The sequence below is a fragment of the Phocoena sinus genome, chromosome 12 (genome assembly GCF_008692025.1).
Source record: "Phocoena sinus isolate mPhoSin1 chromosome 12, mPhoSin1.pri, whole genome shotgun sequence".
Taxonomy (NCBI): Eukaryota; Metazoa; Chordata; class Mammalia; order Artiodactyla; family Phocoenidae; genus Phocoena; species Phocoena sinus.
In genome coordinates, this window is record NC_045774.1 from 81,633,305 (window position 1) to 81,650,250 (window position 16,946).

The following is a 16,946-nucleotide window of genomic DNA, read 5'->3' on the forward strand; positions in this document are numbered from 1 at the left end:
AGAAGCACCACGGTCAAAAACAAAACAAGTAAAAGAAATGAAAAACAACTCCTACTCCTAAGGAAGAAACCTGAGCCCAAGGAAGACAAATGACTCCCCTTCACAATGAACAGCTCATCCCCATGGGATGGCGGAGAGGAACTGCCACCAGAAATGCTCGCTAATCGAGGGCCATTCTAATCCTGTGATTTTCAGAGAGACAAACCTCTGTTTTGATAAACAGCTGTGTGCACTAGTTCAATTTCTGAACGGCTCAAAATTCCCTATCTCTAATTTATTTGTCACTTTGTCCAGTAGAAGGCATAATTTAAAATACATACTTTCCAGTCTCTTCAATAAGTGGTGCTGGGAAAACTGGACAGCTACATGTAAAAGAATGAAATTAGAACACTCCCTAACACCACACACAAAAATAAACTCAAAATAGATTGAAGACCTAAATGTAAGACCGGACACTATAAAACACAGGAAGAAGAAAACATAGGAAGAGGAAAACATAGGAAGAACACTCCTTGACAGAAATCACAGCAAGATCTTTTTTGATCCACCTCCTAGAGTAGTGGAAATAAAAACAAAAATAAACGAATGGGACCTAATGCAACTTAAAGGCTTTTGCAAAGCAAAGGAAACTACAGACAAGATGAAAAGACAACCCTCAGAATGGGAGAAAATATTTGCAAATGAATCAACGGACAAAGGATTCATCTCCAAAATATATAAACAGCTCATGCAGCTCAATATTAAAGAAACAAACAATGCAATCAAAAAATGGGCAGAAGACCTAAATAGACATTTCTCCAAAGAAGACATACAGATGGCCAAGAAGCACATGAAAAGCTGCTCAACATCACTAACTATTAGAGAAATGCAAATCAAAACTACAATGAGGTATTACCTCACACCAGTTAGAATGGGCATCATCAGAACATCTACAAACAACAAATGCTGGAGAGGGTGTGGAGAAAAGGGAAGCCTCTTGCACTGTTGGTGGGAATGTAAATTGATACAGCCACTATGGAGAACAGTAAGGAGGTTCCTTAAAAAACTAAAAATAGAACTACCATATGACCCAGCAATCCCACTACTGGGCATATACCCTGAGAAAACCATAATTCAAAAAGACACATGCACCCCAATGTTCATTGCAGCACTATTTACAATAGCCAGGTCATGGAAGCAACCTAAATGCCCATCGACAGATGAACGGATAAAGAAGATGTGGTACACATATACAATGGAATATTACTCGGCCATAAAAAGGAATGAAATTGGGTCATTTGTAGAGACGTGGATGGATCTAGAGACTGTCATACAGAGTGACGTAAGTCAGAAAGAGAAAAACAAATATCGTGTATTAACGCATATAAAAGATGAACCGGTTTGCAGGGCAGAAATAGAGACACAGATGTAGAGAACAAATGTACGGACACCCAGCGGGAAAGCGGCGGTGGGGTGGTGGTGGTGGGATGAACTGGGAGACTGGGATTGACGTGTATACACTAATATGGATAAAATGGATGACTAATGAGAACCTGCTGTATAAAAAAATAAAATTGTAAAATTCAAAAAAAAAGTACTTTCCAGGATGCCAAGTTAACTATCAAAAGGATTTCATGGAAGTTTTTTAGTCTAAGTAAATTTTGTGCCAAGACTTTCGCTCTTAAGGAACAATAAACGGAACTAAGAGTATGGCAAGAGAAACAGGTGCTGACAATTTAAATCAGTTCAATATTTCACTTACCTTCAATTTTCCGTAGTGCTAAGCCTAGTAATTAATTGTCTAACATGTATGATCAAATGTTATATAATTTTAGGCAGTTTTTTGTATTTGATAATACACAAATAATCATCCTCCCTTCTGTTGGCTTTTTTCTATATACCCTGAGGATATAAAGCTTTTAAGATTTATAAGCAGTAGAAAATGTTTGAAACTCAAATTTGTATTGACATTATTCTTTGCATGAATCCACTGACCCATTTTTGTAAAGTAAAAATAACTGCTGGGTTTTTACTTGCATTGAAAATAGAACAGTCACAGTTCAATTATTACATTCACACAGCCCCCTGAAGACTGTATTTCAAGTTGCACAACTGACCTTCTTTTCTAAAACAGTATGGAGATAGCCTAAATTAGAAGCAATTGTATTATGGAATATTTTGAAAAGGAGAATCCTGTTGCTTTTCTTGTATTTCAACCAATTTGGTTCTTTAAGATTTCTTTGCATTTCCTTGCATATTTGTAAACACGGCTTTTTTTTTTTTTTTTTTCCACGAAATACCTGACCACTTCAGGGATTGACAAATGATACCTTGTTAGACAGCTGTACAGAAAAAAAAAACACACAAAAAAACCCCACACATGGAACAGGTTTCCAGAAACAGAGAAACAAACGTTCTTTGGAAAGGAGAATCCGTACACTGTACAATCCCATCCCAAGCCATAGCGTGAAGGTTGACATTTGTCTCTCCAGCGAGAACTTGAGATGTGTAAGTTGAATTCACTTCACTCACCTGTTTGGCTTAGCTGGGACGTGCTTCTGCTCCTTCGAGTCACGATGGCAACCACTTTGGCACTCAGGCTGGACCTCCTTTTCTTCCCACCTGTTCCAACAGTGCCCACAGCCGTGTCCGACTGACTGCCATCATTATGCTCCAGTGTGTACATCTGTCCACTCACGCTCGTGCTCTTGGTGATGGCTCTTCCTGAAGTCCCCATCCGTCTGCCTTGCATTTTAGGGGTAAATGAACTATATTTACAAAGTAAAAACATATATGCATCCATAAATTACAGGTCAGCATAATCAAAACTTTACATCTAACTTATTTTGAAATAATCCGGGCAAAATTTTAGAGGGAAAACCCGGCTGAATAGTAGTCCTACAGCTATAAATATTCTAAGGTCACATCACCGCCCCCAGTATTTATTTATCTATCTATTTTTTTGCGGTATGCGGGCCTCTCACTGCTGTGGCCTCTCCCGTTGCAGAGCACAGGCTCCGGACGCGCAGGCTCAGCGGCCATGGCTCACGGGTCCAGCCGCTCTGCGGCACGTGGGATCTTCCCGGACCGGGGCGCGAACCCGTGTCCCCTGCATCGGCAGGCGGACTCTCAACCACTGAGCCACCAGGGAAGCCCCCCCAGTATTTATTTACCAGATGTGCCTTGAAACAAGAGCATTTCAAGGCATCATCTATAAACTCTTTGACGATAGTAAAAAGAAATGCAACCGAGGCTACAAACGGGGAGGTGTTACTGACCAATGTTATAAATAATTCCTCTGTTACTTTCAGAGAAAAGCTAAAATAGTTCAATCAGTGAGAAAAGTCCATATACATTCCTGAGGAAAAAATATTGTTCAAAACGGATACTCTTAATTTGCCACACGACAACGTTTAAAAAATAAAACCAGTGTTTGTTCTGGTTTCTCATTGGGATTCCAGCTAAGAGGCCTCTCTTTTGCTATCCGAGGCTGAGTGAGTCTTGGAAATGCTGTTCAGGAGACAAGCCCTGCTTCTCCTTCCTCCTTCCTCACCCACTCCTGCCCCATCGCCTCCACGTAAGTTTCCTCTCATTTTCAACTTTGAACTCTCCGAACTCGCAGGCTCTGGGTCCAGATGTTCCTTTTTTTGTTGTTCTCTTCTGCAAAACTTACTTGTCTGTGTTCTGAGATTGCATCAGGTTATCTGAACAGATCACGGTACTTCTCTCCCAAATGAATAAATTACTGTTGAGAGTTTCAGGTACCGTAGAAGGTTGAGGGAAAATATCCTTTCAATTTGCCAAAGTACATGAGTGTCTGTGAGTCAGAGTTACAGGTAGGGCAGGCAACTGGGGAAGTGGTCAGGGATGGTAGGATTCTTCCAGTCTTTTTAATTGCTCTGCATATGCAGTTATAGTATCCATTTAGACTATCCCTTTTTTGGTCCAATAAAGACCTGTTTGATATCTCTGAAATGACCCTCTTAATTTTATGTGTCCTCAAAATATTTGCAAAAACTGGCTCACATGACCTTTACCACCATCTTGATTTTCTATATTTCTTCTTTGGAAAAATGAAATATATTACTGAATATAGCTTCTTTAAGTGATGACATTTCATATGCAAATCAGAATAAACCCTAATATGATTAGAAACAGTAAAACAGAAAGTCTTAAGATCACGTAACATGTTTGTGGCCATATACACGATGAGTGCTTCAGCAGAAAGGAAAATTGGTGCAGGGGCTCAGAATCCATGGAAAAGACAGGACTTTTTGGACCTTAGGATCCCTTCAGCGACAGTGAATGGAAACTGGGACCTGATTTGACAAGAATAATTTGGAATGCTTAATCCCTAGCTGCGTTTCTTAAATTGGTCCACGTCAACATTCACCTGACAATAATAAGGTATTCATATTCTTTCAATTTATTCTAATCATCTTTTCATTAACTCAAAAGTTTTTAAAGCCATTTGCAAGCCTAGTAATCTTGCTATGCGTTTTATGCAGTCTCCTCTTCCAAACGGTAATGATGACAGTTTTACAGATGACCAATTCAACACTGATTCCTGTGGGGATTATATTCGCCACTTTAGTGGACTTTCTTTCCGGATAAATATTACGGTCAATTTCTTTCGTGTTCTCACCTATTCATTTGAATGTGTTTCCTAACTCTGCCACCCTCCTTAAGTCTACTCTTAGTACCTGCTTTTTCTACTATTTTACTAGCACAATTCTGCTGAAAGATATACAGAAATGACAGGATTTGGTCAATTTCACCATCATAATATCCATCTTCAATCAAACACCAGCGAGTTTTTCATCTCCTTAGCACAGTCACCACAGTGGTTATTGAAAACCTCTCTTCGGTGATCTTGTTTTTACCTTTACAGTAAAGTATGGATTAACTAACATGTACTGTTTTCTCCACAATATTCCCGTGAAAACAGAATTACATCACAACTCTCCATCTGTATTTTAAAAATCACTGCACACACACAAAACTATTGTGAAATTTTAGACAGTGTTGTTTAGGTTATAGAGAAGTTTGAAAGAACAGGGAAATGTTTTCTATAATAGTTCTACTATGAAAATGTATCCAAGATGAGCTAGGAAGATTCACAAATTTTTTCATGGATACTTAATTACAGCCATGAAATGGTCTACAATGTCAACAAATAAAAATTCTGAAAAAAAATTAGAGAAATCTATACAGCAAATGATTACCATTTGCGGGGGATGAATTAAGAAGTTATGTTAAAAAAAGTTTTGTGAATAAGTAAGACACAATTTTTCCTCAAAAAATAAAATATTTTGTTTAGAAGCTCAGAAGTATTCTTATGTAATCTGGGACAGTGCATAGCTTTCTGAAGAATCTAGAACACCGTATTTTAAGTGGAACGTGTTAGGGCATTTTCCATTCTGTTACCTAACTGAGGGGAGAGGTTTGCGGGGGGGTCTAACCACCCAGATTAATTAAATCAATGTGAAGATCATAGTCTTAGCACAAATCTACTTCCACTCTCCTATTTCTTAGCCTTCTATTTGTTCTGCTTCAATCGCCTGGAAGACTATTCCTGTCATTTAGATGTGCCTGAATCCTTCAAGATGTACTGTAAGGCTTTCTGCCTTATAAAGCTATTCAGGGTCTCTGGAGAGTCATGACTGCTGTCTCCCGGCTCTCTGATATATTTTGTCTCGGTTACGTTAAGATTTGGTTAGTTTATATCAGCACACACCTTATGCATCACTAATGTTTGTGGCATCCCTCCCATTGCTGTGAACTGATAAAGTTAAAAAAAGTGAATTCTCACTATACAAATAGACTGTGATACAACCCACCTTTAAAGACCAAACAAATGAAAAACCCACCATTCTTCTTTGACACCCCCTCTCCTAGCTACTGACCTTTTGCTGAAGAACCTGAGTTGTTTGTACGTCCTCTCTCTCTCTATTCTCTTCTGGACTAAACGGAAGCGGGCTTTGTCCCTGCTGCTTCACCCAATAGCCTTTTCCTTTCATCAGAGTCACCAATTATTCCATGTAGCAAAATCCTGTGCTTTCTCAGTCTTTACCCTCTTGACCTCTCAATACACCACGCATGTGACAAAGCGTTTGATTCTTTTGATCGAGATGCTTTATTCTCATAGATTTTCCCACCTAGTGCCTCCTGGCCGGACATGTATTTCTTTTTTTTTTTTTTTTTTTTTTTTTTTTTTGGGGTTTGCGGGCCTCTCACCGTTGTGGCCTCTCCCATTGCGGAGCACAGGCTCCGGACGCGCAGGCTCAGCGGCCATGGCTCACGGGCCCAGCCGCTCCGCGGCATGTGGGATCCGCCGGGACCGGGGCACGAACCCGTGTCCCCTGCATCGGGAGGCGGACTCCCAACCACTGCGCCACCAGGGAAGCCCTGGACATTTATTCTTTTTCACCACTAAACACTGGAGCTCTTCAACCCTCCCAACCCTGACCTCTATTCCCCACGTGAGACCTGCTCCCTCGATGTGTCATCTGGTCCCAAGCTTTACATCCTTCTATGTGATGCTGATTCCCAGGGCTTCTCTCCACCTTGTCTCAGCCCTCACCTCTAGATTTACATACCTACTTGTGAACTGCTAAGGCTCTCAAAAATGTGCTCAACCCAAGGAAAAAACTGCTCCTTGTCTAAACTTCCGTATCACACTAAAGACACTTCAATCACCCAGTTGCTCAGAGTAGTAACTGCCTCCTTTCTGTTTAGAAAAAAAATATCTAAACTTGGAAATGAGATTAAGAAAAAAATGGCCTTACATGTTAATGCCATGTTTAAGGATTAACTAAGCTTTCTAAAGGCCTAAGGGCATTTGACTCTCTGGGGGAATGGAACATTTTTTGACTTACTATTTACTCTTATAATAATTACAGTCCCCAAATTTTATAACTCTGTAAAAGTTAGATGTTAACTTGAAGATAACTGATAAGGAGCAAATAACCACTACTTAGTAGTGAGGATAACCTCAAGGTTAGGGTTTTACTGATCTAGAGAACATTATCCAGTTTTGAATCGAACTGAATAATGTTTCAGCATTCCCTTTCTTTTTCAGTGACTATATATGTATGTCTATATGTACATCAACTTAGAAACCAGCTTGTCACCCTGTCAGTGTTCTCACTAATGAGTTAAAACTCTGACATTTCCTATGTGTTTTTCTAACAATTACGTTTTAATTTTGAGAATTATGCTTTGAGAGTGTTGGAGGTCCCATCAAAATGCCCAGATGGACTTCTGCTGGACCTCTGAGCATGGTGCCCCATGAAGGCTCTGAGCCCAAGGATGCCTTTTCCTCGCTCCTGGATTTAATATCAAGAGGCAACAGAACATTACTTTCAGTCTCTGTTTTCTTTTTTTGACTCTGGTTTTGTTCTGTTTGCTGCTGGTTCTGGGTCTTGGTAAATCTGTCTCTTCTTCTGCTCTGTTTGTGATGGATAATACCTTCCTCACCAGTAGCAGCAACAACAGGGAATCCGTCTACGGATGAAACCTGTTGGATGGCAGACCTCAGGGATGAATTGAGACCTGGGTGATGGATGACAGAAAATCTTCTTTGTTTGGCTTTTTGCATGTCTGGTCGTTGGCATGTTACAAAAGTTCACATCATTTAAGAAAATGTCTTGTCCACACTAAAGAACAGCCCTTTAAACTCTAGGGTTAGGTTTCTGTGTCAATTTCTATCTATGTCAAAGTTGATAAAACAGAAACTGCTAGTTCTCTTTGTGTTTAAAAAATAGTCTTTTCGGGACTTCCCTGGTGGCACAGTGGTTAAGAATCTGCCTGCCAATGCAGGGGACACAAGTTCAAGCCCTGGTCCGGGAAAATCCCACATGCTGCGGAGCAACTAAGCCTGTGCGCCACAACTACTGAGGCTGCGCTCTAGAGCCTGCGAGTCACAACTACTGAAGCCCGCACGCCTAGAGCCCATGCTCCACAACAAGAGAAGCCACCACAATGAGAAGCCCACACACCACAGCGAAGAGTAGCCCCCCGCTCACCGCAACTAGAGAAAGCCCGCGCACAGCAAGGAAGACCCGACACGGCCAAAAATAAAAATGAATAAAATAAATAAATTTATAAGAAAAAACAGTCTTTTCAATTGGTGAAAAAAATCTCTTACTTTCTCTGCAACCTAGGGATAGTGGTTTGGGCAGACAGATATTAACTGAACAGAGCTCCCATTCTGATTGGTCTATGTAGACCAATGAGTACTTACATAATTCTCATATAGTTAACTAAGGAATTCCCAGAGAAAAAAAGAAACTGAACTTCTAATACTTTGAATATGCTCGTGTTTCAAGAAAAATCCATTTTCAAGAAATGGCTAACTCAAAAGAATTTTAATATAAGAATCTAAATCCACAATCAAAGTGAATCCTTTGAGCTATCAAACTAGTTTGATAAATTTGGCTTAAAAAAGCTTTATGAAAACCACGATGAGAGGCCACTTCACATGCACAGGGCAGCTACAGTAAAAAAGAGATGCCTACAAGCGCTGATGAGACTCTGAAGAAATTGGACCCTTCATACACTGCTGGCAGGAGTGTAAAATTATGTAGCTGCTTTGGAAAGAGTTTGGCAATTTAGTTAAACATAAACATAGTTAAATTAAACTAGAGTTGCTGTACTACTCAGTAATTCCATTCCTAGGTACGTCCTCAACAGAATTGAAGACATATATCCATACAAACACTTACACAGGAATGTTCAGATCAGCATTATTCATAATAGTTATAAAGAGGAAACAACCCAAGTGCCCATCAACTGATGAATGGAGACAAAATGTGCTTCATCCATACGATAGAATATTATCACGTATAAAAATGAATGATCATGTTACAAACATGGATGAAGTTGTAGACATTATACTCCATGAAAAAAGCCAGATACCCAAGGCTACATACTGTATAATTCCATTTAAATAAAATATCAGATCCAGAGACAAGTGTGGATTAGTGGTCACCAGGGGCCAGAGGAGGGGGGAGGGGCGTGATGCAAAGGGTTATAAGTTTCTATGGGGGAAGATAAAAATGTTCTCGAATTACACAGCAGTGATGGTTGCACAACTAATTGTGAATATGCTAAAAGCCACTGAACTGTACAATCGAACAGGGTGAATTTTATGGTATGTGAATTATAACTCAAACTTTTAAAAGACAGCATTATGTCTTATTCCAGATTTTATCAGTGTAGTATGTAATACGAGCACAACATTTCATTTTATTGTTTAAGATTTAGGTTGGTTTTCTCATGAGCAGACTAGTGAATCTGAAATTCCTATATTTTCTATATTGATTTTACTTATTGGATAGGCTAACATTTCTTCCGGTAACATTTAAGATTGTGAAAATGTAGAATTACGTAATAAATAAATTGACCTATAGCTCTGAAAAGACTCTGGTATCAACAGTAATGAAGTTGGTTGGAGTGTCAGCTTAAACGTAATCCAGGTGATTAGTTATACAGTGGATTTACCTCTGAATGATGCAAAGCTTTATCTTCATCTTTGCAACTTTATAGGATACTGTGGGTTGTAAGGATGTTTTATTTTTATTTATTGAGTTATTTTGAAGAGTTTTAAATTGAAGTATAGTTAATCTACCATGTTTCAGGTATACAGTAAAACGATTCAGTTGTACATATATATGTACATATATATTCTTTTTCAGATTCTTTTCCATGATAGGTTATTATAAGATATTGAATATAGCTCCCTGTGCTATACAGTAGGTCCTTGTTGTTTATCTATTTTATATATAGTAATGTGTATATGTTAATCCCAAACTCCTAATTTATCTCTCCCCTGCCCTTTCCCCTTTGGTAACCATACGTTTGTTTTCTAGGTCTGTGGGTCTATTTCTGTTTTGCAAATGTTTCATTTGTATCTTTTTTTTTTAGATTCCACATAGAAGTGATATATGATATTTGCCTTTCTATGTCTGACTTACTTCACTTGGTATGATCATCTCTGGGCCCACCCATGTTGCTGCAAGTGGCATTATTTCATTCTTTTTTATGGCTGAGTAATATTCCATTGTGTATATATACCATGTCTTCTTTATCCATTCATCTGTCTATGGATGGGCATTCAGGTTGCTTCCATGTCCTGGCTACTGTAAATAGTCCTGCAATAAACACTGGGGTGCATGTATCATTTTGAATTATGATTTTCTCCAGATATATGCCCAGGAGTGGGATTGCTGGATCATATGGTAGCTCTATTTTTAGTTTTTTAAGGCGCCTCCATACTGTTCCCACAGTGGCTGCACCAATTTACATTCCCACCAACAGTGCAGGAGGGTTTCCTCTGCTCTACACCCTCTCCAGCATTTCTTATGTGTAGATTTTAAAATGATGGCCACTCTGACCGGTGTGAGGAGGTACCTCATTACAGTTTTGATCTGCATTTCTCTAATAATTAGCAAATGATTATTGCGGAGCATCTTTTCATGTGCCTCTTGGACATCTGTATGTCTGTATGTCTTCTTTGGAGAAATGTATATTTAGGTCTTCTGCCCACTTTTTGATTGGGTTGTTTGTAGGATGTTTTATTATGTCTGCTGTAACTTGCTAGGCTGCTTCATTGCTTGCCTATGACAGATAGCCTGTTATGCTCCATTATCTACCTCCAAGTTTTCTCTACAAAATAGAAGCTTAGGTTAAAAGTTGCAATTAATATGGAGGCTCATTCTAAACTAGAAAAAAGTGACAAAAATATGTGACATATTCAAGGTAGTAGATTTGTTTTTATTTATCAAAGGAAAAGAAGGAAATTGTTTCTTACAGTAAAATACCTGGAATATGAATGAGGAGAGTAAAAGACAAAACTTGGGTGAATACATTAAATTGTCAAAGGTTTGAGGAAAAGTGAATTATTTACCTGGTTTATTGTAGTTTTAAACAGTAAGTCTAAAGAGCAAAAAAATAGAACTTTGACTAACTATCTCTATTTGATGGAAATATTCATAATATAATAGGGAAGGTCTACGAGTCATTTACTGAAAAATATTACATTAATGCAAATTAGAATTTAGTTTTCTGTTAAAATGACTAATTAATCTTAAATATTTAGCTGAGAACAAATTTTATTTAATCAGGGATGGCCAGCTTACCATTAAGGGACAAGAGTTATACTTCATATGCAGACTGCACACCTACAAAAGCTTCACAGAGAACTGGTCTAGTATTTGTTCCATGGCTTACAGGGTCCTGGAACTACAGGTAATGAAGAAGGTCATATCCTGAACTTTAGCAGAATTTGGGGGACCTCACACTGGTAGGTACTGAAAGGGAAGCCTGGTGGTGATATTGCTTTGGCCCAATTATAAATTACACATATGACTTGGTGTGACGAAACTCACCGTAATATGGCAAAGGTGGGAGGATAATCTATATGCACTGAATCAAATCAATTATGTCATCAGTAGCAAGATACAGCATTATTTTATGGATTTTTAAGAAAGAAAAATGCTGCTAATTAAAACCATGTCATGCCATCAATTGTAAAATACATACGGATTTCATATACGATAAAGTACAGACCAGTGTGCATTGTAGAATCAATGAAATGATGGTAATAGACAATGTAGAAACTCATTTCAAACAAGAATTCTTGTTTGCTCATGTTCCCTAAAATAGACAAAAAAGACTTTGTATTACCCATGGACATGCAAGGGATCAATCATATAAGCAATCAAATCTGCACCTTGGGCTTCCCTGGTGGCGCAGTGGTTGAGAGTCTGCCTGCCGATGCAGGGGACATGGGTTCATGCCCCGGTCAGGGAAGATCCCACATGCCGCGGAGCGGCTGGGCCCGTGAGCCATGGCCGCTGAGCCTGCGCGTCCGGAGCCTGTGCTCTGCAACGGGAGAGGCCACAACAGTGAGAGGCCCGCGTACCGCAAAAAAAAAAAAAAAATCTGCACCTTTAGTTGCCAGATTTTGGTTCCTTATTCTAATGTAAGGTGGCTGGCATGAAATTTTGGAATAGAATGAAAAAACACGGGCCTGAAATATCTTCTCATCTTCAGAAAGTAAGCATGCTTTCAGGAAAGGCCTAGGAGGTACTATGTAAAGATGATTCCCACTCTTAAATTAAGGACAAATTTAGCTTAAAAACAATTATAATCAATTTCTATATCTTCAACACACCAAAAGAACATAGAGGCCTCTCATGATTCCACAGTAAGCCTAAAAAGGGACAAGTAATTTAAGGCGTATTAAAAGATGGTTGTAATACACATAAATTCACTACACTGTTTACAAAAAATGCTAGAAGTCGACTCAAATTATTTGAGTCCTACACTTCAGTTTGGATCAGTATACAAGTTACTAATCACAAATGGTCAATACAAAAGGAACTTGCTGATCAAGAGATCATCCCCAGGAATCTAGCTCATAATTTCCAGGAGTTAAAATTCTGGGTCTGTTGACTGATAACCAAGACGGCATCAAATTTCCTAAGCACGTCTAGTGGACCTATTTTGATAGCAGGCATCACCTAGAACCAAGGGCATGCGCTCGAGTTAGACCACTATTTATATTCGATCCCTTCAAACGGCCAGACCTTCAGAAGTAGTTGTCCCTGTGTAATTCTTACTGAACTTCACCTGCACACAACTGTGGCTTTATGTATGAGGCTATAAGTACTCTTCACATTGAGGACTTACATATTGCTAATTCATTCCTACTTATTTAGTTTATTTCTAATTCATTTACCTACTTAGTTTAATTAGGCATTAGATTTATTCCTAGGTATTTCATGTTTCTGATTATATCGTATTGGTGTGTTTTATAAATTTCATGTCCTGATGTTTGTTGCTGGTACATAAAAATACAACTGATTTTTATAAGCTGACCTTGCATCGAGTGATTGCTAAATTCGCTTATTAATTCTAATAATTTTGGGGCAGATTCTTTTGAGTTTTTTATATGCGCAATCATATAGACTGTGAATAATGACAGTTTACATTCTTCGTTTATAATCCTTATTGCTTTTATTTACTTTTCTTTGCTATATTGCCACTCTGCCAGGCCCAACACTGGCTAGGACCATCCAAATAATGTTGAACAGAGGTTGTGAAAGTGTCTTCAGTGAACTCAGGGGAACGTGTTCAGTATTTCCCTATGAAGTATGATGCTTGGTGTAAGGTTATGGTAGATTACCTTTAACATTTTAAGAAAATTCTCTTTTTAGTTCACTAACATATTTTATCATCTATGTGTAATGAACTTGATTAAAATTTTTTCTGTGTCTACTGTGATGATGAGAGGATCAGAGGATTTCTTTCTTTCCTTCTACAATGAATTACACAGAGATAATGTTAAGCCAGTCTCTCACTTACAGAACAAAACTGTCGTCTTCATAATGTATTCTCATTCTCTCTCTCAAAATTTCTCTGTCTCATAGAGATGGATAGAGACAGACAGACCGACAGATAGATCGCCGGAAGCCTACCTTTAACCAGACACTGCAGGCAACACTGCCCTGAGGTGGCCGAGATCATATCCAGCCTGGGTCCCAACCCACAGGGGGTCTCCAGGGAGGTCCCACCAAGGTCGAACAGACCCCCGATGTTCAAAAATGTCCCAGAATCCCACAGATGGAATTTTACAAATTGATCTCTCTATCTGGATTCAATTGGCTAAAATTTTGCTTGAGGCCTTTTGTCTAACTGAATGAGAGATTTTGGCCTATAATTTTCCTGTCTTCTTACCAAATTTATCAAGTAGAGGCTTGACTCACAGAGAGCGTTTGGAAGTATTTCTCCTCTTTACTCTCTGGAAATATCGGGTATGACTAAGAGCATTTATCCTTTAAATTTTTGGAACAACTTAGCAGTGAATCCACCTGGGTCAGCAGTTTTCCTTGTGGGGAGGTTTAAAACAATTAGAGGATCATCTTTAATCATAGAACTCCTCCGTGTTTTTATTCCTTCTTATGTTAGTTTTAGTAAGCTGTGCTTTTCAAGGAATTTGTAGATTTCATCTAAGTCAGGGTTAGGTAAATTTATTTTATAAAGTATCAAATAGTAAATATTTTAGGCTTTGTGGGCCAAACAGTCTCACCTTTGTTCTTGTAGTGGGAAAAGAGCCACAGACGATATATAAACAAATGGGCACAGATGTGTCCTAATAAACCTTTATTCACAAAAGCAGGCAGTGGGCCAGATCTGGCCTGTTGGTCAGTTCGCTGACTTGATCTCAGGTATAAAACTTATCTGCATAAAATTGTTCATGTCATTTAAATATTTGGTCACCTGCACTGATATCTCCTGTTTTCATTCCATGATATTGGTAATAAGCATTTAGTCCGTTTATGTTTGAGGCAATTACTGATACGGCCAGAGTCAAGTCGACTATTGGCTGTTTGTTTTTAACGATCACATCCGTTTGTCCTTTCACCTCTCCTTTTTACCGAGCTAGATTAGTTAAGCATATTTTCCTCCACTATTAGGATCTGAGCTGTGCGTTCTTCTAGTATTTGTTACCGGCTACTCTCAAGATTAAAGTATTTACCTCATCAGAATTTTCCTTAAGTTAGAAATGTTACTGCTTTTAGAATAATGCGCGAACTTGACAGCAGCTTGATTCCTTTACTCCCCTCCCACCTTTCACGTAGGTATTTTATAGGTGTTACTTGTACACCTCTTAACTACCACTGGGTACTGTGGTTGTTACTCTTATTATTACTAACTCTCCCTGGCTGTTGTTGTTATTACTGTTATTATTACTATCTCTCCCTGTATGTTGTTGTTGCTGTTACTGTTATTATTACTAACTCTCTGGTTGTTATTGTTGTTACTCTTATTATTACTAACTCTCCACAGTATGTTGTTGTTATTACTGATATTATTACTAACTCTCCCTGGTGTTCTCTATTCCTGCCTCCAGCTTAGAGCTTCCAACTGGGGGCATTTTCTCCCAACATAAAGAGCAGGTCCGCTGGTGATGAGTTCTTAGCTGTTTCATTCATGTATCCGTGCACTGTCTGAAGGTTACTTTTGCTGGGTAACACGTACTAAGCATAAACAGTGGGTTGGATGTTTTTATTTTTTCTTGCAGCATTCTTTCCTTTGGTCATTCCATTGGTTTGGGGCTTTGATAACATCTGTTGAAATTTCAGCCAAAATCTTACTGTTGCTTCCCTGAAGATAATCTCTTTTTTCCCCCCTCGGATTTTTTTTTTTTTTTTTTTTTTGCGGTACGCGGGCCTCTCACTGCCGTGGCCTCTCCCGTTGCGGAGCACAGGCTCTGGACGCGCAGGCTCAGCAGCCATGGCTCATGGGCCCAGCCGCTCTGCGGCATGTGGGATCCTCCCGGACCGGGGCACGAACCCATGTCCCCTGCATCGGCATGGCGGACTCTCAACCACTGCGCCACCAGGGAAGCCGCCCCCCGCTAGGATTCTTTTAAGAAAAGTTTTTTTCTTTAGTTTTCAGTACTCTGATCATGATATTGCTAGATTTGTTTTTCTCTTCATATATTTTCGGAATTTGCAAGGTCGTTGGATTTATAAAGTTGGAAAGTTCTCAGCCAGCCCTTCAGGATTCAAGTATTGTTTCTGCACTTCCCCTCCTTCTGGGACTCAGTTACACACTCAGACCTTTCCATCACATCTCACATCTGTCCTGTTCTCCTGAAACTTCTCTTCTTTCTCTTGTGTCAATTTATATACGTTCCACTGACCAGCTCACTAATCTCTGTTCTGCTGTTTCTAATATGCCATCAATTAAACCCACCTATTAAATGTGTTGTTAGGGTTTTTATTTTTTTTTTTGGTATTTTTTAGTTTTAGAATTATTGCTCAGTTTATAAAAATGGATTCCAGGTCTCTGCTGAAAGCATCCATTCTCCTTTGTTTGCCAGAACATATTAATCATGGATATTTTAAGGTCCTTCTTCGATAACTCTATTGTTAGTTTTTAGTTGGTTGGTCCTCTTTCTATTAATTTAAAAGTTTTAGCTTGCCTTGTAAATTTAAATTAGATGCCAGACGTTGTGGGTGAAAACCTACCTACAGAGGCTCTGGATGATATTACTTTCCTCCAACAAGGGTGAAATTGCTTTTGGTTGGCAGAGAGAATTAATCCTGTTACTGTTCAGAGCTGGGCTTGAAGGTCTGCCCTCACTCGTAGTGTGTGACGCTTATTCCCAGTTTGGTCCTTCTGGAATTTGTCCAGGACACCAAAGTGTTTCCCACGCACTTGAAGGGGATGGACCTCTCCCAGCACCCGGCAGCTGCTGGAAGGTCTGCTCAGAAGTTCATCTTCCAGCTGCTGCTGTTTGGTTAACTTCTGTGCATGCACAGCTCAGCAGTCATCAAATGACGGGAATCTGTAGCAAATTTTGGGATCCTCCACTCACAGTTTCCAGCTTCTCTGTCAGTTCCTGAACTGTGACATCTGTCTCCTCAGCCCGGGAAGATGCTGCTTTTTGCTTTGCTCCAATATCTGTGTCACCGGGTTGCAAAGTCCCTCCATAGAAAAAGGGATACATGTGGCATCACTTCGTGTTCTTTCCTTCTCTCAAGGGTTGCAATCCCTCCAGTTTCTTTGTCTGCTATGTTGCTTCCAAGTGCCGCCAAACAGTTTTTTATTTGTTTGTATCTTCTTGTTTAGCTTTTGTAGGTTTATAGGCGGGATCATCTGATACAAGCTATCCTGTCACACCTACAGCTGGAAAGGCTGTGTCATCTTATTGCTTATTTTCAGATAAGATTAAAATCATCCAGACCAGTGATGTTATCCAAATCTCCACGTGATTAGTAATGAAGATGTATGTGCTATGATTGTGCTACAGCAATTTATTTCTCTGCAAACTACACTGAGTGGTGTTTTCCAAATTGATTCCTATTTACAGCTCCCAGACAGCCTGGCAGACCAGTGAGGCTTCTCCTCTGAGCAGATGTCAGCTGCTCCTCTGAGGTATGAAACATTGT

The 16,946-nt window shown here is 39.3% G+C and overlaps 1 protein-coding gene across 1 annotated transcript in view; it reads right to left on the reverse strand.

Moving 5' to 3' along the window:
• RIMS1 (regulating synaptic membrane exocytosis 1) overlaps window positions 1-16,946 on the reverse strand; it is a 475,475-nt gene that overhangs the window by 61,008 nt on the left and 397,521 nt on the right. Inside the window, 1 exon segment of the mRNA XM_032650909.1 lies at window positions 2,512-2,747. Coding sequence (XP_032506800.1) covers window positions 2,512-2,747 — 236 coding nt within the window.